Source organism: Talpa occidentalis, unplaced genomic scaffold (assembly GCF_014898055.3).
Source record: "Talpa occidentalis isolate TD23 unplaced genomic scaffold, MPIMG_talOcc4v2.1 talOcc4.7, whole genome shotgun sequence".
Classification (NCBI taxonomy): Eukaryota; Metazoa; Chordata; class Mammalia; order Eulipotyphla; family Talpidae; genus Talpa; species Talpa occidentalis.
In genome coordinates this window covers 22,368,420-22,393,707 of record NW_023605083.1, presented here as the reverse complement: position 1 = coordinate 22,393,707, position 25,288 = coordinate 22,368,420, and the positions used below count along the sequence as shown (strand labels likewise).

The window sequence follows — 25,288 nt, the reverse complement described above, 5'->3', positions numbered from 1 at the left end:
TGCTGTATTTATTTTTTTCTAATAATTTTTTATGAAGTCTTTAGGCTTTTCTATATATAATATCATCTGTGAAGAATAATAGTTCTATTTCTTTTCCTACTTAGAGTCCTGTTATTTCTTGTTTCTGTCTCATAGCTCTGACCAAAAACCTCTAATACTAAGTTAAATAGAAGTGATGACGATGAGCATCCTTGTCTTGTTCCTAATTTTAAGGGGAAAGCTTTCTGTTTTCACCATTGAATATATATTGGCTGTTGGTTTGTGATATATGGTATTTATTATATTGAAGTAGGTTCATTTGATTCCCATCTTGTTTAAAGTTTTTATCATAAATAGGTGCTGAGTCTTATCAAGTGCTTTCTCTGCATCAATTGATATTTTATCTTTACTGTGGCTGATATATTACATTGATTTATGTATACTAAACCACTGTTGCATCCCTGGGATAATTTCCACTTGATCATGGTGTATAATCATTGTGGTAAAAAGTTGAATTCAATTTGCTAGAGTTTAGCTGATCTGTTTCTTCCTGGTTGGTCTTGGTAGATTGTATTGATTTAGGAATTTGTGCATTTCTTCAGGATTATTGAATTTGTTGCCATAGAATCTGTTATAATCCTTTGTATTTCTGTTATCTGTGGTGATTTCTCCTCTTTCATTTGTGATTGTTTATTAGTGTTTTTGCTCTTCTTTTCTTTGTTAGCCTGGAGGTTTGTGTATTTTTTTTTTTGTCTCAAAGACTCAACTCTTAGTTTCACTGACATTTTTGTAGTCTTTTTGATCTCTATTTCATTTATTTCTATTCTTATTTTTACTATTTCCTTCCTTTACTGAATTTGAGCCTTGTTTCTCTTTTTCAAGTTGTTTTATGTATAGTATTAGATTGTGATTTTTATTGCCGATTAATGTGGATCTGTATTGCAATTGTCTTCCACATTAAGACTACTTTTGTTGCATTCCATAGATCTAAGTAACTTGCATCATCATTTTTGTTCATCTTGAGGCATTAAAATTTTTTTCTGCTTTAATTTCTTCTCCTGTTCAGTGACTGTTAAGCAGCAAATATTGTTCAGTCTCCATATATTCAAGTTTTTCCTTATAGTGGATTTCTAACTTTATGGCATTATAATTATACCTAGAGTACTAGGTATAATTTCAATCTGAAGTTTTATCAACAGTTGACTGGTATCCTAACACATGGTCTATTCTTGAAAATATTCCATGTGCACTTGGAAAAAAATGTGCAAGCAGTGATTTTTGGGTGAACTGTAGATAACTGTTAAACCTACTTGGCCTAGTTCTTCATTTAAGGCTATTATTTCCTTTTTATATTCTTTGTCTTGTTGATCTGTCCATTGTAAGCAGGGTATTGAAATTTCCCAGTAGTATTATATTGTCAATATTTCCCTTTAGTTCTGTTATTGCCTTACATATCTTGTTTTTTTTTTTTTCCCTTTGGTAAATATGAGTATCATTTCTTGTTATATTAGGCTTTTAATCATAATATTATGTCTGTCTCTATTTCTTATGTTTTTATTTTTTGTTTTTTAAAGATTTATTTATTTATGTATACAAGAGCTGGGGTGTAGGCCAGAGGTCGGGGGTGGGTGAGAGGACTCACCAGAGACAGAGCGGGGAGCAGAACAGGCAGATCTACTGAAATACACTGCTGAGGGGAGGCGAGGGGAGAGGAGAGGTCTGCTGTGTCACGTGGGCCAGTTCCCTGGCTGGGGAGCCGCCCATATCTTCATAGTGCTGAGACGTAACCCTTTGTGCTACCTGGGAGGCCCTATTTCTTACCTTTTTAAATTAGAAAACTATTTTATCTCATATAAGTATAACAGTTTCTTGTTTTTTATTTTTTGATTGTCATTTTCTTGAATAACTGTCTTCTAGCGTTTAGCTTTGTCTGTGCTTGTATTTGTTAACAAGCTGGGTATCTTGTAAATATTGAATAGCAGAAGGTTTGCCTTTGTTTTGAAATCCATTTACCTACTACATCTTTTGAATGGTGAGTTCAGATCATTTACATTTAAGGTGACTATTTAGATGTAAGTGCACATTGCCATTTTGTTATGTCTGTTTGCTTTTTATTTTTTGAGGTCTTCCTTTTATGTTTTATAGTTTACATTTCTATTGTCTTATGTGTTACTTCTTTAAATTTTTGAGAACAGTGCTGATGTTAGCATATGATGGAATATATGTGTGGCCTGTGTATGGTCTGATCTCTGATTTGCTCTCATGGGTGACCTTTTAATCCTTCTCTTCTTCCTCCATGTTAAATGATTTAGGGCTTTTTAAAGATTTAATTTTATTTATTTATGCATACAAGAACTGGGGTGTAGGCCAGACATGTAAGGAGTAGTGTGGGTGAGAGGATTCATCAGCGACAGAGTGGGGAGCAGGACAGGCATATCTACTGAAATACACTGTTATGGGGAGGAACAGATGAGACAGGTCTGCTGGGTCATATGTGGGCAAGCTTCCTGGCCAGAGATGGAATCTAGGCCTCAGCAGTGATAGTGTGGAGACTCAATCCCTATGCCACCAGGGAGGCGATTTAGGGCCCTTTGCCTCTATATTAATTGTTCTCTTACTTTATAATAAACCCTTTAAGGTTCCCTTTATGTGCAGCTTGGTGTTGATAAATTTTTAGTTTTTGATTAACCTTCCTTCTGATTTGAATTTTAATCTTGCAGGGTAAAGGATTCTGGGCTGGAAGACTTTTTCTTTAAGTACTTTAAATATCTCCTGCCAATCCCTTTGTGCTTATCATGTTTCTACTTAAAAGTTTGACAGTTTGGTGAGTTTCATGTAGGTTGCTCTTTTTTCTCTTGATATTTTTGGTATTCTGCCCATGACTTTGGCTTTCAACAGCTTTATTATGACTGTCTTAGTGCATATGTGTACATATTATTTTGTTTGAAATTTCTGGGTTTCTCGTTAGTTTCAAAACTGAGATGGTTTTCAGTAATTACTTCTTTAAATTTTCTATTCCCTTTCTCTTTTCCTTCTGGGACCTCCAAGATATGAACATTGTTATCCCAAAAGGCACTATTTTCATTTTTAAAAATTCTTTCTGTTTTACATTATGCTTTTGAGCTCATTGAGTTTCTCCATTGTTTTTTTCTATAGTTTTTGGTCCTTGATTGTAATTTATTTTGGTGATGTTACTTAGCTCTGTTATTTCTAATTGTTTCCTGCCTCATATTTTTTTTTCCTGTTCCTGTTTTTTAATCAACTTTTTTTTTTTAGATCAATGAGCATTGTTATAATTGTTAGCTTGAACTCTGCTTCAGACATATTCTAGACTCCTCTCAAGAGTGTTTTTTTATTGCTCCAGCATTTGTGGTATGTCATTTTGTCTCTTTAGATTTTATGGGTAATAGGGGTAGACTTTCAGACTGTTTTCTTTGCATTTTAATTACTATTACAGTAATTAGAGAACTGTTACATGTGAGGGATAGTAGGTATGAAAGAGGACCAGGGCAAGAGGGCAGCAAAGGATCACTTCCAGAGAGCACCAGGGATTCAAGCTTCCTACTGTGTTCGGGTACCAAAGTTGTACGGAGGAGCTAGATAGATTCTCTAAGACTGCTGTTGTTGTAAGTGTCCCTTCCATTCCTGTGTCTGTATTCCACCATGAATTCATGGAGACTAGATGCAATGCTGGGCATGGATTACACTTGATATACAGTCATAGGCTGGGAGTTGCTCTTTCTTCTTCTCCAGCATAGAGGCTTATCCTGGGATGTGTGCTCTTGTTGCTAACAGGTACTTCAACTCTAGTTTATGCAAGTGTTTGTTATTTTGGTTGTGAGCCTTGGATTTTTTTTTTTCCCTTCAGGGGTTTTGGCTTTGTTCTACTGCAATCTAGCTGTGAATATATGGAGCAGACAAGCCCAGCATCTTTACTGACACCATCTTGCAAGACCTCCTCTATGATGTTATTTTCTGAAGGCTAGGATTCAAGGGGGTGCCCTGGGACCATTCACTTTCTTTTTAGTTGAATCTGGGTCATAATTAACAAACTACTATTTTGATTTCTGAGGAACAATCTACTGACCAACTTGAATTCTAACAGAATTCTTGCAGGTGAGTCTGTGCTATAGAGTACTCATAAAGAATCCCTTTACAGGTTTAAACACAACATTATGTTTTTACATCAGTGTGGGGTAAATGAAAAAGTATCAGGCTTTTCTGCCCTCCCGCCATTAGGATTGATGATGGATCCTTGTGGTCCTGAATGCATGCCTGATGGCGGGCACCTGGAGTAGGGTGTCGGCATGCGTTAAGTGGATACACCTGTGCTGAGAGACTGGGCTTATAAGGGTGGCATCACGGGGACGCCGGTAGAGCAGAGAAGCAGAGAGAACAAGAACGAAAGAGAGTGTGAAAGAGAAGCAGAGACCACCAGAAAATGCCGGAGAGCCCAGAAAGAGTGAAGACTTGCTGGGGGCTGGGAGGCCTTCCGGCCCCCCAGCAACCCTGTCTGCTGTGTACCCAGTAAAATCCCAATAAAAGCCTGCAAAAGCCACTGAGGGCTCCAGGACTCTCTCCTCCTTTACTCCGTCTGCTCGGGTCATAGAGATCCTGCTTTGTGTTCTCCTGCTGTTACAATCAGGGACAAACATTGAATTAAAAAAAGACCATTTTCATATATACTAAACCTGTCAGAAGACAGGTAAGACAACTTAGTATCTATCTCCATGAATTTTGACTAATAAAACAATCTTAAGAACCTCACCAAAAATAAAATCCCAAATCACACCAAAAAAAACCTAGACACCTACTAGAATTTTTATTAGTTTAGCACTAAATTCAGATTTAGGAGAGATAATAGTGTTCATGTTATTCATTGCTGTTCCCTTTTTCCAGTCATTTTATCTAAAGTTTTATTTTCTCTCACTTCTGTTGGTACCATTACTATCAAATAACAGATCTTCATACCACTGGCTTGACTCACTAGTAAAAACCTGTTATCTCTATTCAAGTGACTGATAACAGCTATTATTTAACATTTACTATATGGCAATTATTGGGCTGTTTTACATCAATACTCTCATCTAATGCTTACAAAAATTTTACAAGGTAATTTAATTGCCCTCATATTTCATGTAATTGTTACTACCTTTGCTTCAAAAGCTTCAGTAGTAATTACATAGTTAAAAAATGCCAACTACTTCCCAGAATATTTTTTAGTCTGCTACCATGCAATCCAACCTATTTACTAATCATTCCCCATTGGTCCTCTTAACCCATAATATTCCACTGAAACTGCCTTTTCAAAAAATTGAGATAGAACTGACATACAATACTGTATTTGTTTTAGGTACACACTATAATCATTTGATACATGTATATGCTATGAACTGACTATAATAAATTGTTAACTTCCATCACAATATCATTTTTTGGTTATAACTTTAAAGAACTATTCTCTCATCAGCTTTCAAATATACAATGTTATTAACACCTTTGTGCTTTTCTGACACTGAATCTTTGCAAGCCTGATTCTAAACAAAGTTTTAGTCCCAGCACAAATGCTGCCTATGAACCCTCTCCTGGAATCTCTCTGTTAAACTTTTAGTTCCTTATTTCTCTGACATTTACTTTTAATGTTATATTTTTAGTGTTGAGGACAGGGATGGGATCTTGCTCATCTATGTTTTTTCTACATCTTTTGTATTAGGTAGTTCTCAATAAATATATACAGTTAACTTATATCTCTTTCAATTTTAAGATAATTATGCTTTGAATATGTTGATAATTACTTTGAGAATGATGTTGAAGATTATATACATAAAATACATTTTTGATTCTCTAGCATTTCTTCACATTTTGTTTCTGACATTCCGATTTTGTCTCCAAGTTAAACTATAATAATCTGAAATATGCCGTGCCCTTCAGTTTTCTTGTTACCCTACTAAACGTCAAGTACCATGCTGTGCATAGTAAGTACTTACTGAATAAGTAAAATACCTGGGACTGACAAGAGCTTTATAACGAGACTTCAGAGTCAGGTGATGGCAAAACAACTTCTGGAATGACGTAAGGTAAATTGTATATCACCTCCATATTATATTTTGGATGACTAAAATCACCACCAATTTCTTAACTCTTTAATATTAAAGATTTCTAAATTTACTATCAATAATGTACTATATTGAGTAAACATTTTCATTTATATTAGTGTACACATTATAGCCATGACTAATCATAAAACTATGTCAATTATTAAATACACCAATTCGAGGCTTGAAACAGAAAAAGAGATCTAAAAGGCTACTTTATAGATTATAGTATATTATACATTTACATTTACTATTACACTTATAGATGGCTTATATATATAAAATATATACAAAATTTTTTCTAATCACAAAGAAAAAATATTTCCAGGCAACCTGCAGGAAATGAGAGGCAAGAGAAAAGCTAGCATATTAAAAGGAGGCTTAGTTAACTTCAGCATGTTTCCACTTAGCATTTAAAGTGATACTGAATATAGATATCCAAATGGCCTAATTCTATACTAAGGGTGGAAACATATCCTTCTAGTATCAACATGCCTTTCAAGTAGCATTGTGGAGACTTTTCTTCCTTTACATGAATGCCTTAATGGATGACCTTTAAAAAATACCTAATGATAACACTGGGCACAAAGAATTGAGGAATTTGACTTTGTACTCTTTGGCCAAGATACCAGAAATACATATGACCTACCAAATTGGAGACGAGGAAAAAGAATGAGGAATTTTTTTATTACATAAATCTATTAATTTATACAAATCTCTAGTAAAAATGGGGCATTCGTTTAAAAAGTATGCTAGAACTTTAATATAAATTACCTAGATTTCTTACTTATTCAACAAATGTATATTGAATGTCTACTATGTGCCAGCTACTGGAATGATGATGATGACAAATGACAAGGTCTCTCTTTAAGAAGGATGACAAGCATTAAATAACTGCATACAAATAATTTTATCACATAAGTGCTATGTTCTGCTCACTCTAAATAACTGCAACATCATGGAGGCAATGTAAAATGTAATGAGAACCTGTAACGAAATGTCAAGTCAAAGAGAACATCTGCACAGACCTTAAGGTGTCTTGAACTTCTAGGTCCTAAAAGAAGAGTACAATGAACAAGAGTGAGAGTGGGTTGAAATGAAGCTGGACGAGGTAAGCATTAAATTTTAAGACAGTATAGGCTTCACTGTAAAAATTCACCAACTCACACAGAGTTCTGAAGGTCATATTAGGAGTTTAGATTTTAGAGTTAGGAAAGAAGTAGTGTAATTCATTTAGTTACTTCACTGGGAATAAAATTGGGCAATATTTAAGATATAAAGAAAGAGCTTATAAAATTATTTTTGAGACAGAAGAGTAACAGTTTTCTATTTTGTTTTAAAAGTTGATCACATAAAGGCATTGAGTACTATGTACAATGCAATGCACTTCATACATCACTCATTTCCATTTGAAATCTGAGTTCCTGCTAAATTAGCAAGGGAAAGGAGGAATGTGACAATGCAGAAGATCACAGACCTCATTGGCAAAGTTACTGTGTTAGAGAATAAATAGGTTTCTGAGAGCCTTTTAGCAGCTTTCCAGGAACATCCTAACTGTCCTCTTCACCTTGCTAACTAACTGCTAAATGTCAATGGAAGTCTTTAGACTTACTCATTTTTAACCACAAATTTTAACTCCATGTAATAAGGTTTAACAGTATCATTATAAATGAAAGGTGGATGAGTATACAGTCTTCCAAACAAGATAATGGATATAAAGATTCAGTAAGTATAAAATCTTTTATTTAACATGAGGCATATTCTGAAATACCACAAAATCAAACCCTGAGAATTAGATGACTCATAAAAACTGCTTCACAATGGAATTAAGAATTGCTGTGTAATTAAAACAAAAAGGCAAAAATCATTGTAAATTGAAAGTGTCCACACTTGCTATTCTAAACTGAAAAAAGAATACATGCTTTAAAATATTATTTTTAAAATCAGACACTATGAACCAACACCTCAGTATAAAAGTAAACTTATCAGGGGCAAACTAGGTATTAGGTACATGGGGCCTCTCTGTACTATCATTACAGCTTTCTAAAATTATTTAAAAAAACTAAAAAATATTATGAACAGAGGCAAAATACATTAGTCTGAAAGAAGATCACTTATTTTGGTCAAAGTACACTGGTGGTTGATTAAGAGGGGAAAAAAAGAAACCTACAGTGAAATTTTGTAACAGAATTTCCATGTAAAATTATGGAAAAAGGATTTAAAGCATCAGGTTCAAATACTGGGTCAGCCACACCCTAACTGGGTGACCTTGGATATATCACTTACCCTTTCAAGAGTACTGTGAAAACCAAATGAGATGTGAAAGTAAAGTTTGTAAACCATAAAGCCTTGTACAAATGCTAGCTATTGATTCAAATTTCCCAGTCTTATTTTTTTTGGTAAAGGACTATCTTCATTTTTATATCATATACTTTTAAAGGAAAAAGAACACACTCTAAAAATGCTATTCAAACAAAGAGATACAGCAACTCAGTTTATTACATGCAGATTCTTCTGCATTGTTGCTAACAGTTCACTGGTCCAAAATTACTAAAATACTTAAAAAACTATACATTATGTAAACAAAACATAAATAAGACAGCATAGTTCTTTGTACATATAGTTTAGTACAAGTTGTAAGGGTTAGGGGTATGTACAATTTTACACCATGGACTGCATTTTCACAATGCATAAATATATATATATATATTTACAGAAACAAAAATAAGATTTCACTAATGACACAAAATACCATATCATAGATACGCTGCAATAGTCCAAATTCAAGAAATGTGTCAATGCAAGTGTGCAAAAGGCTAGCTTACTCCAAACTAGTCAAACTTGACTTTATGTTATACAGACAGGTAAATCCTGACCATCTATTTTAAACAACCTTTGAAAACATATTCATACCAATGAGTGAAATGGAACATATTTTCCCCTCCCCAAGAAAACAAAGCCTTGCTGCAAGCTAATGAAAAGATACATTAACACACACACACACACACACACACACACAACTATGTATAGTATGTTTTCAACAGTATAATAAACAGTTAAAACTTATGGGAATCAAAACAATGCCCCATTATTTAAAAACTGGCTCCTTTAGTCTAAATTCAAGATGCAGCTGTGTCAGGCTTCTCTAAGCCAGATGACTGAAAAGCAGGGAAGACAGAGGCAGGATTTCGACTGGCAGATACGACAATGTGAGAAAGAGATGAAGAGAGTGAAGAAACCTGAGATGCTGGGGTATTTATGGTATTTAAGATGGCTCCTTCTGGGCTGACCAACAATTTTTTGACAGATGTGTCCAAATGAAATACTGAAGTGCTACTTGGCAGTGGAGGATTACTTGAGCAAATGGCAGAAACCAAAGATGTCTTAGCCAAAAGAGTAGCTGGAGGAGACTTAATTACAGAAGTCAACGACACTGTTGGTGTAGGAGGTGGAACAGAATCTTTAACAGTTGTGTTTACAATTTGTGGTGTTGTATGCACTGTGGGTAGAGAACTTGCATTCCCAAGAGAGTTTACAATTTTTGTAGAGCTTCTTAGAGAATGTTTTACAGGTAGTCCACTTAAAGTATTATTTGATGCTAGTGTGATCTTCGGGGCAGGGTTATCTATGGGTGTAGGCTGAATGCCTTGAGCATTGTTAAGAACTAAGGGAGGTCCATATTTTGGGTTAGTAGATATAAGAAGAACATGGCTACCAGCTCCAAGACCTTGTGGTGGGACAATAAACCGGGTTCCATTAATCATGATCTGAGTACCAGGTGCCAAAGGTGTACTGGTGTTGATCACTATTTTTTGCTGAATGTAATGTTCACTGAACTGACCCCCTACTACATTAGTTACATTTGATGGTGCTGTAGCAGTGTGAATGGCAGAGCCACCTGGAGCAGAATTGTAACTAGGGGTTGATTTTACTAAAGCAGGAGACATTTGCTGGTTTGGCAGAGATGCATAATTAGAAATATTAATTATTTTACCTGGACTTGGTGAGAGGGATGGCAATTCAGTCTGAGGTTTATTTGTGTTTACATTAGTTGGCACTGTAGCTGAAACCCCTGGTGACTGAAACTGGACAGAAGTCCGCGATTGTCTTTTAGAAAGAGATACAGAACGTGTGGCTCCTGGTACTGTTGCCACATGTGGAACTGTGTTGATTATTTTTGGGGATACAGTCACAGGTGTAGACAAGGCAACAGTAACAGGGATTTGCAAAGCTGATGTTAAACATTTAGGAGACACTGTTGGTTGTGTAGTTGAAATCAGAACAGATGATGCAAGATGTCCTGTTTTCACAGTTGATATGGCCACAGTGTTTCCGAGATTTGATGTGCAAAGTCTATTTGACAAAATAGGCATAATTCGTGAAGAGGTATCATTTCCACTCACTAAAACAGGAGGTCGTGTCCCCACTGAAGCAGAAGTTGAAGTCACTGAAAGAGAACCCAAAGATACATTTGTTCCTGTTACTGAAAACATGTTTACTGCTCTTGATGCAGAAACCACTGATTCATTAACAGGAGTAATATTCTGACTCACAAAATCTGAGTTTACTGGAATTGAATTACCACTTGTTGACAATGGCAAAACATAGCCCTTGGTACTTTTTTCTTCTCCTTTTGAAGTTACATTTTGCAATATGTTAATTGATGGCATAGTTGGCACACTGCCTGAAGAATTTACAATAGCTTGACCTATGTTTAGTCCAATTTTCACATCTTTTATCTGAGACACAGTTGGTGACGAATTTATTTTTATTGGTGCTCCCACTGTAGATGGAATTAGTACTATCTGGGGTTGCTCTGGAGTCTTAACATACGATTTATTTAAGGGAGGAGGAAGAGTTTGTTTCAATGATTCTGCCACAATAGTTGGGGTTGAAGTGCCACTGGGAATAGGAGCATTAATAAAAACTAGTTTCTGGGAAGAAACACCTGTAGATGTTGGTGCAGGTGTCACATTAATTGTAGTTCCACTGCCAGGAGAAAGAATAGATGGGGCTGACACCAGCATAAGTTTCTGAACTGGTGTACCACTGATTACATCTCCATTTGTTGCTGCTGTTGTTTCTGATCCTGTAACAGGGTAACTTTTTGTGATATAATCTACTTGTTGCTGTTTAGTTGGAGTATGAATAACATTTGCATTGGTTTGTCCAAAATTTCCTGCTGATAAGCTGATTACACTTACTGAACTATTTGTTGTTGATGGTAGTAGAGTGCTAGAAGAAACAGAAGACTTTAAGGGAGAAGAGGACATGTGGGAAGTTTTATCTACTATGTGTCCCAAATTACCACTGCAGGAAGGCTGGCCTAATGAAAGATTGAGATTTTTCCCAAAGGATGGAGTAAAGCCAGGTGGAATGGAAACAGAAGTTGGTGTTTGGCCAAAGGGTGGGAGACTAGATGTAATAGTTGTTCCAGCTACTGGTGAAAAAGAAGAGGACGATGAAGTTGTTGATTTTGGCACTAGAAATGCCTGAAGTTGAGGAGCAAAAGTGAAAACTGAACTTGAAGATAAACTGTTGGGTGAACTTTGATCTGGGTTGGTTTGTACTTTTACAACTCCGGTGTTCCCACCTCGTGTCCTAACAAGAATTGACTGTGAGTCTCTTATACACACAGTTTTCAGTTCTTGCTTTGCTTCAGAAGAATCAGCGGTTTGTTGTGCAAAACAGTTGAGGGAACTACCAGGATTTGAAGCTCCACTTAGTGTTGTTGGTGATAACAGAGGCTGAACTGTTGAGGAAATGGTGGGTGAGGCAATGGGCTGGGGGAATGTAGATGCTGAAACTGCATTCTTGATTTTTTCTGCCTCACTCTGGTTAGATATAACTGATGGTGTTAGTAAATTACTTATGGAGGTTACAGGTGACAAAGGCTGTGGTCTAGTACTACTCACATTTGACAAAGGTGTAACTGTCTTATTGAAAACTGTATTTGGTAGTTGAGTAGAAACAGTTCCTGTTGAGTTGACAAGAACTGATGCTAAAGAAGAGTTTACATTTGATGTCTGTGGAAAAGATGAACTATGTTGTTCTGTACCTTTTTGTTGAAGTAGTGGTATTTCTTTTGCAACTGCTTTTCCTTCCTTGTGCTGGATCACAAAATTTTTAGGTAGAATGAGAACCTGCTGCATAACTTTTTCTCCTGTTTTAGAATCCAGCACAGGTTGCATCTGAATCTTTACGGAGCTGTTATGAAGATCTATGGGCAACCACTGACCAGAGGGCATTTTGTATACCATCTGTAAAGGACCTTTTGTATTGGTATGGCAGGTCAGCGCTGGTTTTATGGGACTTGCTTCTGAAGGAGATATAATTGTTTTCTCCACAGCAGGAGCACTCCTACTTGTGGACGAGGGCAGTTGATTTGTTAAGGTCACTTTGTTCCCAGTATTCTTCGCAAGCAATGCCTGAATAGGTTTGGTCCCTTTCTGGAGAGTAGATGATGGAGTTGAATCCACAGAGGCAAGTGATTCTGGAAAAAGTGCCTCTACATGCTTTGATTCATTTAAACAATCAATCTGCATATCACTTTCTACATTCTCAACTGGTGTCTCATTTGTGCTTAACTTTGCTTTCTTCCTTGGGGAAAGCTCTTTCTCTTTTGTGCTATCATCCAGAAAACTCATTTGTTTGGTCGGTCTTTTAAGTGTTTTAGGCAGTGTCTTCAGGACATCTTTAGAAGGTAATTCCTTTTTCAATAACTTGCTTCTGGCCATAGGAAAATCTATTTCTGACAATTTCATATCATCTGAAAATTATAAAAAACAAGTAATTTGTTTATATAAAACCACAACAGAATAGCAGTAAGACCAATTATAAAAAGGAATATCAATCTTTCAACTGGCAATTAATTAAATCTATAGTGTGATTCAAAAGTCTTTACCATTTATGGAGATAAAGGTAAAGTGACCTTTGACTTGGTAACCTTAACTGTTCATATATCATAATTATTCCCAAGAACAACTATTATTAATAAGAAAAAAATTTTCTTGTTAAATTCTCTAATTCTGCTGTGAATACAAGTGCAAAAGGGAATTTTACATTTCTTAAAGAAATACTCAAACCAGCAATTTAAGGTTCATAATTTTGATTTGAAAAGGAATTTAATCTGATTAAGTACTTTATTTTTCTTTCACTCTTTAAATGCGGGGGTGGTGGATGGGTCTTCCCAGTGGCCTAAGTCAATGGGAAGTCAGCAAACAGGGCACCATGATTGTTACTCATATAAGTGAGCAGGGTGGAGAAATGGGAAAGGGTATCTGAAGGGGCAAAAGGAAGATTATCTAGTACATGCACACAAAAAGATGCTCTGCATATATATGTAGCAACTACCCATTTTTCAGGAATATAGTCTTCATTAATCATTAAAATGTGAGAAGATGCCCCAGATTTATGATGACTCTTTTAGAGTATTACATAGGATCACCTGAACTTAATGTGTACATTACCAATGACTTTTTATACTTTGAGAGTAAATATATAATCCAGATACTAAGATATTAAAATGGTTATGTTGTAATTCTTGATTTGGACAAAAAACAAAAAATCTTCACTGTATTATAGATTTGCCAAATTCCATTTAAAGCACACATCAGAAACAGTGCTTCAAAAATAGCAATAATAAAAAGAAGAGAATAAATTTACTTCAAAGGGATTGCAGATCAAGGATGAGTCTGTAAAGAGCAACGGCATGCTTGTAAGTCTGGAGTCAGGCACTATTTTCTAAGAGACTCTTAGAAACACTAATGTTATAATGATGACAAAAGGACATAATACACCTGTAAAACATACCAGATTTGCCCAACCTATATTTTTCATTAACCAGATTATCCTTTATCTCCACAAGAGAGATTTAAATATCTCTTTGTGCTTTCAGTTGTGATTTAGAGAAATTTTAATGCCTACCTGAATCAAAGTGATCCTTCTCCAGGATAGCGAAAGATTCTGTCAAGTCTACAGACTTACTAACTTCTAGCTTAGGAGATTCTTTTTCAGGATCTCCTTCACTTTCTTCAGTAGTCCACAGTTCTCTAGTAAATATATCATGATCAGGCTGTCTTCTAAAATCATCATAGTCTTTCTTTAGGCGGCTCCTGAAATAAAATGTCCAATGTAACAAAGTAACACACATATATTAAACTCTTGGAAGCTAAACTAAATATTAACATTTTAAAGTATGTATCAAAATATTTTCTTTTTTTTTTTTTATTTATTTATTTATTTTTTTTATTTGTCTGTTTGTTTTTTTGTTTATACAAGCACTGGGTACAGTCAGAAGCGCGGGAGGGTGAGAGAATTCACCAGAGCCAGAGCGGGGAGCAGAGCAGGCAGAAGGCCCGAAGCACACTGCTGAGGGGAGCAGCGGGCGGCAGGAGAGGTCTGCGCGCCATGTGGGACCCTCCTCCGGTGGCCGGGGAGCAGCCGGGGATCAAACCGGTGCCGCAGAGGCCGCGGGCAGCTTCGCAATCCAGCGCTCAACCGCTGCGCCACCGGGGAGGCCCTGTATCAAAATATTTTCAATTAAGTTACTGAAAACTATGTTTTAATCTCAAGTATGTCTAAGTGTTCACTAAGTCTTGCCAGTAATTATGGTTCACGACAACAAAACCCAGGTTGTAGGCATAAGAAATGTAAAAGGATTATATCTGCAATTTCAGAATGAAGTATTTGAACATACCATCAATTTGCCATTCTAAAGGCTTAGATTTTTTAAAAAGGTTTTTCTTCAAAGTTGCACTGACGGAAATGTTTGAAAATCTTAAATTACTGATAATAATATATTTAAAATATGAAAAAAATTAAAATTCTAAAATATTGTATTTTTACAGAGTAATAAACAAAAAATGCAGCCTTTAATCCTGACTGTAACCATGTCTAAACTATTGAATCTTGCTAGAAATTTTTATTTAAATATAAGGAAAGGAAGCTGAAAAGTAATCTTTCAAAGATTCCACATACAAATATAACTGCCTATACGAAACTATGGGAAGATGGAAACATTTCTAAATGATTATATGATATTTTAGATACTCTTTATTATACCTTTTGCTTTCAAGTTTATCCTCAAGTTTTTTGTTTAAAAAATCTGACTATATGTTTTCCAATTTATTTTTGCTAAAACTTCCTATTTGCATATACTGTAGCTTAAGTCTCATCTGTCACCTAAAAATGTACTAAGACTTTGGGCAAATTCCTTAAACTTTCTAAGCATCAGTTTACTTATTGGTACAATAGGGAAAATAATAGTTCTTACCTAATGGTGTGTGTCACCTACATATTCAACTAATGAAAGTTTGTTGAAAAAACTCACTTTGTTTGAAATTATTGCTTAATTTACGGAGGGCTATTAAGACACTAGAATGGATTAACAAAGGATAATAGCAAAATGAATTCTTTTAAGAGTAGAAAGGAGAAATATCTACATGGAGGTAGAATGACATTTCTTCCTTCTGAGCCTTCTCAGTCTTAGCTGATAACTTTGTTTCTTATTTCCGGGAAAATGGAAGTAATCAGAGAATCATAAGAACATCTCTCTATCAAATATTCTGTCTTTTGCATAAGTGGAGGGGTTAGCTTAGATAGGAAGGTAGAAATATGAATACAAATAAAATATGAATACAAATAAAGGTCTTAAGTTGCAACTGAGTTGTGAATATGTGAAAGTTCTAGTTGCTTAATTTTCCCTGAAATAAGAAGCAAGGCCTTTAACTTGTTTTCATGGCACTACCTTTTTTCTTGGTTATCTTGTTATCTTACACAACATTCCTTTTTAAATCTGTCCTGCTTAGTCCTACTCATCTCTACCATCTCTAAATGTTGACTTTCTGAAGTTCAATCTGTCTTCATCTATTCTTACAGATTAGGTGATTTCTAGTAATCTCATGACTTAAACATAATCTTTACCTGATAACTTCCAAACGTACATCTTTAGCCTGGCTTTTCCCTTGAGCTGGGAATCAGATACTAAACTGCTTTCTCAGTAACTGCAACTAGGTATCTAAAGAACATCTAACTGAACAAGTTGAAATTCAAACTGCTAAATCCTCACCCCTTCAGCCCCAATCTGGTTCTCCTTAAGTTTCCCCTATATCGGGCCTCCCCGGTGGCGCAGCGGTTGAGCGCTGGGTTGCGAAGCTGCCCGCGGCCTCTGCGGCACCGGTTCGATACCCGGCTGCTCCCCGGCCACCAGAGGAGGGTCCCACATGGCGCGCAGACCTCCCCTGCCGCCCGCTGCTCCCCTCAGCAGTGTACTTCGGTCCTTCTGCCTGCTCTGCTCCCTGCTCTGGCTCTGGTGAATTCTCTCACCCTCCTGCGCCTCTGACTGTGCCCAGTGCTTGTACAAACAAACAAACAAATAAATTAATAAATAAATAAATCATGCCTCTATTTAAAAAAAAAAAAAAAAGTTTCCCCTATATCAAACTCTACCAATCCAACTTTCAAGAAACATCCAAAATACTGGTTTCCAGAACATAGTATTATCTTCTGCATACGGCCCTGGCTAAAGTCATTTTATTTTTTGCTTGGATTATTAACGTAGTATAAATGATTTCCCTGTTTTCACCTCTGACCCATTAATCTCAACACAGCAGGCAGAGTGAGTGTTTTAAACAAGTAAGATCATGTCCCTCCTCTGCTTAAAATCCTTAAATGTGTCTTATCTCACTACAGCAAAAAGTGAAAATCCTTAAAACTCACTTAGCTCTGGGTAGCTCTTTGCATTCTTCTAAATGCCAAACATGTTTTCAACCTTAAGGTTTTGTTTTAGTTCCCTCAGATATTTACTTGGTTCACCCCTTCCTTTCCTTCAGATATTTGTTCAAACATTAATTCATCAGGAAAGTTTCTCTGACAACTGGCAAAAGAGCAATCATTATCTCCTACAAATGAATCATTTGCTTTTCTCCTTACCTTGCTTTATTTTTCTTCACAGCACTTACTACTATTTGACATGAGTCTGTCTGCTTCTTCCAGAAGAATGTAAGCCACAGTTAAAGTTAGAAATCAGTAATAGAAGGGTAACTACAAAATCCTTAAACTAGAGAAATTGACCAAGTGTGAAAATTAACAAAATACTCTTAAACAAACATTGGATCAAAGAACAAATCATAAGGAAATTGGGAAATACTTCATAGAAATGAAAATACAGCATGTCAAAACTTATAGGATACAGTGAACACTCGCTAAGGGGAAAATTATAGCTATAAATGTTTACATTAAAAAATAAGAAAAATCTTGAAGCTGTAATCTAACTTTATAAGGAAATAGAAAAAGAAAATCAACTAAACCCAAAGCAATCAGGACAGAAATAAAGATTTGATTAGAAATTAATGAAAGAGCAGAAAACAAAAGAGAAAAATCAATGAAACCAAAAGTTTGTTTTTTGAAAGGATCAACAATATTGACAGACCTTTACCTAGATGGACTAATAAAAAAGGGACAAGACTCAAATTTCAAATTATCAAAATTACAAATGAAATGTGAGGCAATTACTACTGATTCTAGACAAACAGAAAGGATTGCAGGAGGACAATAAATAATTGTATCTTGACCATTTAAGTATCCTGGATGAAATAACAAACTTCTAGGAACATAAAACCTATCAAGATTAAATCACCAGAAAATAAAATACATCTAAAACTAGTAAAGTGATAATCAAAATCTCTCAACAAAGAGACCTTAAGGTTTACTAGTGAATTCTACCAAGCATTCTCAACTTTTTCAAAAATTTGAGGAGAAAGAAATAATAACTATTCTTTGAGTCTAGAATTACCCTCATACCTGTAGGTCAGACCAAGATACTACAAGAAAGCTATAGACCAGTATTTCTTATGAACATTGATACAAAATATCCTCAACAAAACATAAGTAAGCTGAATTCAGCAGCATATTAAAAGAATTCTTCATTTAACGAGGAAAGGGCAGTCTTTTCAACAACTGGTATTAGGAGAAAATATTTGCCAATTGCATATCTGATAAGGGATTAATATCTAGAATAAAGAATTTCTAAAACTTAACAACAACAAAAAACAAACAAGCTGATTCATACATGTGCAAAAGACCTGAATATTTCTCCAAAGATACACAAATGTCAATAAGCACATGAAAAAAACAATACCATTGATCATTAGGAAATACAAATCAAAACTACAATGATACTACTTCATATCCATTAGAATGACTAATATTAAAAAAAAAAAAACAAAACACAAATGTTGGTGAGATGTGGAAAGGTCAGAAACTTTGTGCACTGTTGGGAATGTAATATTTTGTAGGCACTATGGAAAATAGTGAGGAACAGTGGTTCCTCAAAAGTGAAAACATAAAAGAGTTACCATTGACCCAGCAATTCCACTTCTAGGTATATACCCCAAAAATTAAAAGCAAGATTTTGAAAGAGATATTTATACACCATGTTTATAAGGCAGCACTATTCATTATAGCTAAAACATCAAAGTCACCCAAATGTTCATGTATAGAGGACTGGAAAAGTAAACTTTGACACATATGTAGGATGGAATATTATTCAGCCTCATAAAGAAAGGGAATTCTAACATATGCTGCAACATGGATAAACCTTAAGAACACTATGCTAAGTGAAATAAACCAGTCACGAAAAGACAATTGTATTATTCCACTTACATAAAGTATTTATTTATAGTTTTTTACATGAAATATTTAGAGTAGTGAAAACACACTAAGAGGTCAGGGTCGGGGGAGAATAGGGAATTATTATTTAGTAGATTCAATTTAATAGTTTCAGTTGTATAAGATGAAAAGAATGCTGGAGATGATAGAATAATTGTAACACAACATTTTCAATATATTTAATATCACTGAACTGCATACTTAAAACTGGGTTAAGATGATAAATTTGGTTTGTTCATCTTACCACAATGAAAAAAAAAAAAAAAACAGGAAAAAAAAGAATGTAAGTTACAGAGAAGGGGTTTTGTATTTCAACTACTTTATCGAGGTTTAGGAAATGCTTTACATGTAGTAGACACTCAAAAATATCTGTTGCATTACAAGTCAATGAAAAACTACTAAATAATTCCAGAGTAAGAGCTCTGAAATAACTAAAAGAGTACAAAGTTTGAATTACCTGTTTCTTTGAAAAGCTTTCATTAACTTTGGTTCCCATGGCAGCAATTCATTTAAAAGGCGTATCAATGTACTATGCAACTCTCTTACAGCTTGCCTCCGATGATACCACTTGCCCTAAAAACATAATTTTGAAAGTAAATCCCATAGACTTACTAAAAAAGTCTAAAATGAATATCAAAACCTTATTTCCTGAGTAAATACCCAATACCCATCAATTAAATATCTTTTTTCAGAAAGCTGCAGAAAGGGGGAAATTTCCTGTAATAAAGTTTATTTGATTTAAAGATTCCCAATTCAAAAGGAGAAATCTAGAATCTATTTAATCAAACAAGGAAGCAAAAATTTCAGCAAGTATTAATTGGATCAACTGTAAATATACTAACGAATCATTTCAAATACATGTAAAAGCACAAACATTTATATAATTTATTAAATATGTTAATGATATCACTCTCTCTGTAAAGGTTTTATTTTTCTAAAGGGGGGAAAGAGAGTTGGTATTGTTATTATATCCAAAAGTAGTCTTCACAGCAAACTTCCTTAGGAAATTTTACAATGATTTTATTTAAAAATATTTCAGCACAGAAAGCAAACAAGTGGTTATCATTTTCAATACAATAATGCTACACTAAGTTAATTATTACTGACACCCCCTCCATTTGCTAAGTATTATCCTAAGTATTTCATTTATTTACCAGGCGGGGGAGGGTAAAAGATGGGAAGAGAAAGGTGGAGAGGGAGAAGATGTTGCTGAACATGAGAGTACACACCTGCTTTAGCAGCTATGGAAACTCTTCTGAGGTGTGTGCATTTTTAGTCCCACTTAATAAATGAAACTGAGTCAGAGATGACATCTTTAAGATCTATGATGAACCCAGATCTCCCTGATGCTGAATTCCAAGTTCTCAGAACCATAGCAAATATTATAATTTAGAACTCTTAAAAACAAGAATTTTATTTGACATAGGTTGTAAGACTTCTAGTAAAGATACATTTCACCAGTACTCATAAAATTACCTGAATACCATAGGAAGTGTAAGGTTATAGAAGTTACGTTTCTATCTAGCAAATTCAGATTTCTCCACAATATTAGCATACATCTATCAACACTACCATCATTGTCATTTATTGCTATATAATTATGTTGTATTTCTTTTGGATGCAGCTTTGAGATATAATTTATATGCCATACAGTCTACAGGTTTCCTTTCTTTTATAACAAAAGACACAATAACAAATGCTGTGGATCATATTTAATACGCATAAAATTAGACTTCATTCAAAAGCAACTGAGTCAATTTACACATATATAGAACATGAAGGCTTAATTAAAACCTACTGCTCCCTGGAGTAAAATGTATTGTAAATTAGGCATAAATTTCCAGATACAGATATACCTACATATCTGTCTCCTTCAACATATTGGGTCACAGAAATTTTAGTCACATAAAAAAACCTATATGACTAATAATATAGTTCCTATTTTCCCCAAAATTTGTGTTTTAAATCAACATGATGTTTATCCATGTAAAAATAAACATTTCCAACACTGAGGCTTTTATATTTTGGAAGGAGAATTGTTTATTAGAAGAGAAGGAATATGGGGATTACATATGCAGGTGCACATAATATGGATCCTAGGCTTACTGATTGTTGTGTCAGCTTGTAACAAATCATAGTATTACTAAAAAAAAATTTCAAGAAAAGTATTTTTTTAAAAAGTATTTCATTTAATATACTAACCCGGACAGACCTTTTGTCAAATGTTTTCTGAAGGTAAACACAGGGCCTGACCTAATAGTTATACTTCAGAAGTTTACTTCTCTTAAAGAAAAGTTAGGAGATGGTATAAAGTATTCTAACCCATGACAAACAAAACCATTAAACGATAAACAATAAAAGTGAACATGAAATAACATTTATCTTGGGAAATCTGATGAAGATGAAGAAAAGGCAGAATGATAGTCACTCTAACTTCTTTGTGGGATGAGGTAGGGTTTTGTTACAATAAAAAATCAAAAATCAATATATGAAAAGATGAGAGTAGAAGTAAATTTATCCTAAAGAGAGTAAAAAAATGAAAGATAAGGAAAGGTGTCAGGTGAAGATACGGAGAACATCCTTTTTGTGGTATAACTGGAAATGGGTAAGGAGCACCAGGCATGCAGAATCCCTTTAAACTGAGGGTTTTATGGGGAAGACTGACAGACGCAGTTAACCTGGGCACACGGTTGCTGTGTGGACTAGTGTGCTGGTGATAGGGTGGGGAATGCAGAAAAATCAGCAGTGTTACTGAACCTTAGGACTAGTAGATGAGGCACAGAAAAGGAGACTGTATAGTTGAATGCTGTTCTCTCAAAATATTTTGTCTCTCTCCTAAATCACAACCTGGACTTTTATAGAAAGGAATGTAAAAAAGATTAGGAAGATTTTACCTTTTGGTTCTATTTTGGTTACTAAGTTTTAATCAATACCCAGAAAACACATAACTTAACTAGGTGACTGTATACCATGAAGAGGTCATAAATAACTGAGAACAGATTTCTAACTTTCATGTAAGTCTGTGTCACCTGCTGATCTGTTGGAAATTAAATCAAAGGGCTTTCTAATTTTATATGTTTTTTGGCTATTCCCTTTCTATGGCATATTCTCAACTTTATGTGGCATATGGGGTAGTGATGGTAGAAAATGTCTATTTAACCATTCTGTATTTGGAAACATATGAAAGCCTATTATTATAGAAACAAAGTAAAGGCTGGTAAAATGCTTTGAGGAGAAAATATATATAAAAAATACAATGACCTCACGAAAGGGCATCCCCATACCTTGCTATGGAGTATGTGTCCATTGTTTTTATGTTGATTATAAGGGGGCACAGCTTGGAAAAAATGCTGAGAATCACCGCCCTCAAACTAGTATTTGAGGTAAGGTGCTTTAATCTACTTGAAAATAAAAGAGAAACTCTACCTCTTTCATTTATCATCATACTTGGTCCCTACAAACCAAATGAAATTAAAATAATGTCCCTTTCTGAGTGTCTACCTAGCAGATTTGAAGAAGCTAGAGATGGTAACAGTTTGACTGGATCTAATAGAAGCACCTATTTAAAATGAAACAAACAGGGCCTCCCTGGTGGCGCAAGGGGTTAAGATGTAACCTACGAGGCTATCTGTAGCCACAGCGGCATGAGTTCAATCCCCGGCCAGGGAGCTACCCACATGGCACAGCAGACCTCTCCTGACTTGCCCACTGCTCCCCTCAGTGCTGTATTTCAGTCAGTCTGCCTGTTCTGTTCCCCACTCTGTCTTTGGTGAATCCTCTCAACCCCCACAAATGAACTGTACCCCAGTTCTTGTATGCATAAATAAATATTTAAAAAAATAAAATGAAACAAATATTTTCTGAATTTTAAATCATATAATTAACTAAAAGGTAGTAACAGCTTTCCTGACTGATTAACTTTACTGACACAGATAAGGAAAAAAACCGAGAGAATGGCTATCATGTTTCTTCAAGGATGAAATAAGGCTAAAAGGAAACTCAGAGGACATAACTTTATAGAAGTGGCTAAAATAACACAGGGAATTGACAGAAGAGGACTTTCAGATTACAATTTTAGGTTCTCTGAATGCTAAAATCCAATCTCTTTTTTTTATTATGCAATACTATCTATCTTGGCTTATAGACAGGCAATTTCAGAAGAGACTACTGTATAAATACCTAAATTTAGATATAGGTTTCTCTGGAATGTAAAAAATTAAAATTTCCAAAATTTTAATTATACTAGTACCTAAAATTAGACTGATGTAAAGTTTAAAAGTGAATTAAAAAATGAGAAAGCAGCAAGTTCCTCTATTTTCAAACACAGAGAGAATATGAATGTAATAAAAATCAGAAAGGCTCTTAAAATCTATATTCTGCACAGATCAATACAAAAATCAAAGATAAAGATGGTAGGCAGATGGAATAATGAATATAACATGTATTACATACATTTACTATATATTTAATATGTAAAGTTAGTCCTAACTTTTCTTTTTAAAGAGGTACATGAATATGGGAATAAATTAACTGTTTCAATTGTTACAACTTTCAGTCAGAGAAGTATTTTCTAAGATAACTCCAATGTGTTATATGAATTTAATAATTCAAACATTTCTGAAAATCACTGTTAAAAAAGAGAAAAGTAGTAATTTTCTTTCATGAATTTACTATAAAATTTACTGTTTTAACATAAAGTATGAATTTTAAGCATATACACAAAACCAAAGGCATACAAGATCATCTAAATTTGAAGCTTACCTTTCAATACCTTCTCATCCAATGTCCACAGCAGCTGCAGATTGCCAGCTCCCTTTGCATGAGATGTCCTAACTTTCAAACAATGGAGGTTTTATAAACTTATAGGGATTACTACAAAAAGGAGCTGGTCTATGGTTACAAGATAAGTCCTTTATTATATTATGCAGTTTCATAAGTTTTTGAATGTATTACCTAAGGAACCATTAAGGAAAAGAAACTTTAAAATCCTTACAAAACTACACAATATTATAAAATAAAAAGCTAAGTCTATATGTGTGAAGAGAGAGGGGAGGGAAACTTACCTTACAAACTAAAGAACAACTCCATTCTGTTGCAATAATCTGGGATGTGTATGACAACACCAGCATAATGCTGGCTGGAGTGTTGCAAGAAGAGGGAGCTGGCAATCTACTGATGCTGGGGACATTGGATACCTAAGAGGAAGGAAAAGAGGAAAAGAAATAAATCCCAGTGTTATTAAGTATCTCATACCATGGACACATTTGTGCACATTTCAAATAAATTTAAATGCTTTGATAGTTAAATTTAGATAAAAGTAATGTATTTACACAAACCATAGATTTTCTTATAACACAAAAAAGTTAATAGTTATAGGAAGAAAAATTAAAATTGTATATAAATATATAAATTGTTTTTTTTAATTGAGATAGTATAGAGATAGACCTTTTTCTAAAAAAGAACACAAAAACATGATGTATATAATAAAAGCATCAATGCTATCTTTCTATAGGCTTTTACTTATGTTAGAATATAATAACAAGGATTATATGACAAAATACTTTTTTGTAGTGTGGTTCTTGTCACATACATAAAACTCATGGTGGAAAAGGGATTAAAGAACAAGTTATCATGCTTTACAAATAAAATGCAGTAACTTTTAGTAAAGCTAGTGAATTCCCACACACAGATGTCTCATTTAAAATTACTAGCAATATCCAAAGGTGGGTTGCAAATAATTTGAATTCATCTATATAAAACCACAGCACAAATCAAATCAACTGTAATTACATATCTTAAGAAACAAAATGAGATTCTCCTTAGATGAAAAGCTATTACTATATTTAATAAATATTTATTTTTTCTTATTACTTGCCTAAAGAAACAATCACAGTCATATATTCCTAAATATTCAGTTTTGATAAAAAAACCTTGCATTCATCTACTTGGTATATTGTTCCTTGAAAAAATGCTAGCTTTCATAGCCATCTCACATTAAACCACACACATAACATTCACAGTATATTCCTTCCTAAAATAGCATTAAATTAGAAAGCATGATGACAAATAACTACATTGAAGATAATACTGCAAATCAGTATCACTGGCTTTATAGAGAGGAAAAACCTGGATGACAGATCACATTCCTAATAATTTTCTGGGGGAAAAAAATCTAACAATGTATTTGTAAACATTTTCTAATTCATAAAGAAGAAAGACTCCTGGACTGGAAAGTAACTACTGGCAAAGTATCTGAATTTGATCCCTTTAAAAAAAGTAAATTGGTGGTAGCAAAGAGGCTGATTCAAATTTATAGCTGCTATCTCAAGCAATTCACTGCGCAGTCTGAATAACTACGTATGCTTCAGTTGGCATCATGAGAGCACAAAAAGTTCCACTAAGTGAAATTAAGGCTGGGACAATCTTAAAAAGAGGTATAGTATCCTATTTATTTTTACTTTCTTTGGCTTGATTACAATGTCTAGCAGAGTTGGCTAACAGCAATAATTCAAACTACAAAAAAAAATTTTTTTTTAAAAAGATTT

General features: G+C 34.5%; 1 protein-coding gene across 7 annotated transcripts in view; it reads right to left on the bottom strand.

Moving 5' to 3' along the window:
- The window catches only part of KIAA2026 (KIAA2026 ortholog), a 103,923-nt gene that overhangs the window by 6,706 nt on the left and 71,929 nt on the right, over positions 1–25,288 (bottom strand). For 3 of the 7 annotated variants that reach the window (XM_054688688.1, XM_054688687.1, XM_054688690.1), the window contains 4 exons: positions 23,807–23,938; positions 19,201–19,316; positions 14,001–14,188; positions 8,556–12,843 (listed from right to left, as the gene is read on the bottom strand). In XM_054688688.1, coding sequence (XP_054544663.1) covers positions 9,194–12,843; positions 14,001–14,188; positions 19,201–19,316; positions 23,807–23,938 — 4,086 coding nt within the window. In that variant the 3' untranslated portion in view covers positions 8,556–9,193. Of the gene's footprint in view, positions 1–8,555; positions 12,844–14,000; positions 14,189–19,200; positions 19,317–23,806; positions 23,939–25,288 lie in introns of those variants that run through there. The other 4 variants (XR_008549433.1, XR_008549432.1, XM_037494904.2 and 1 more) reach the window with 2 other exon arrangements.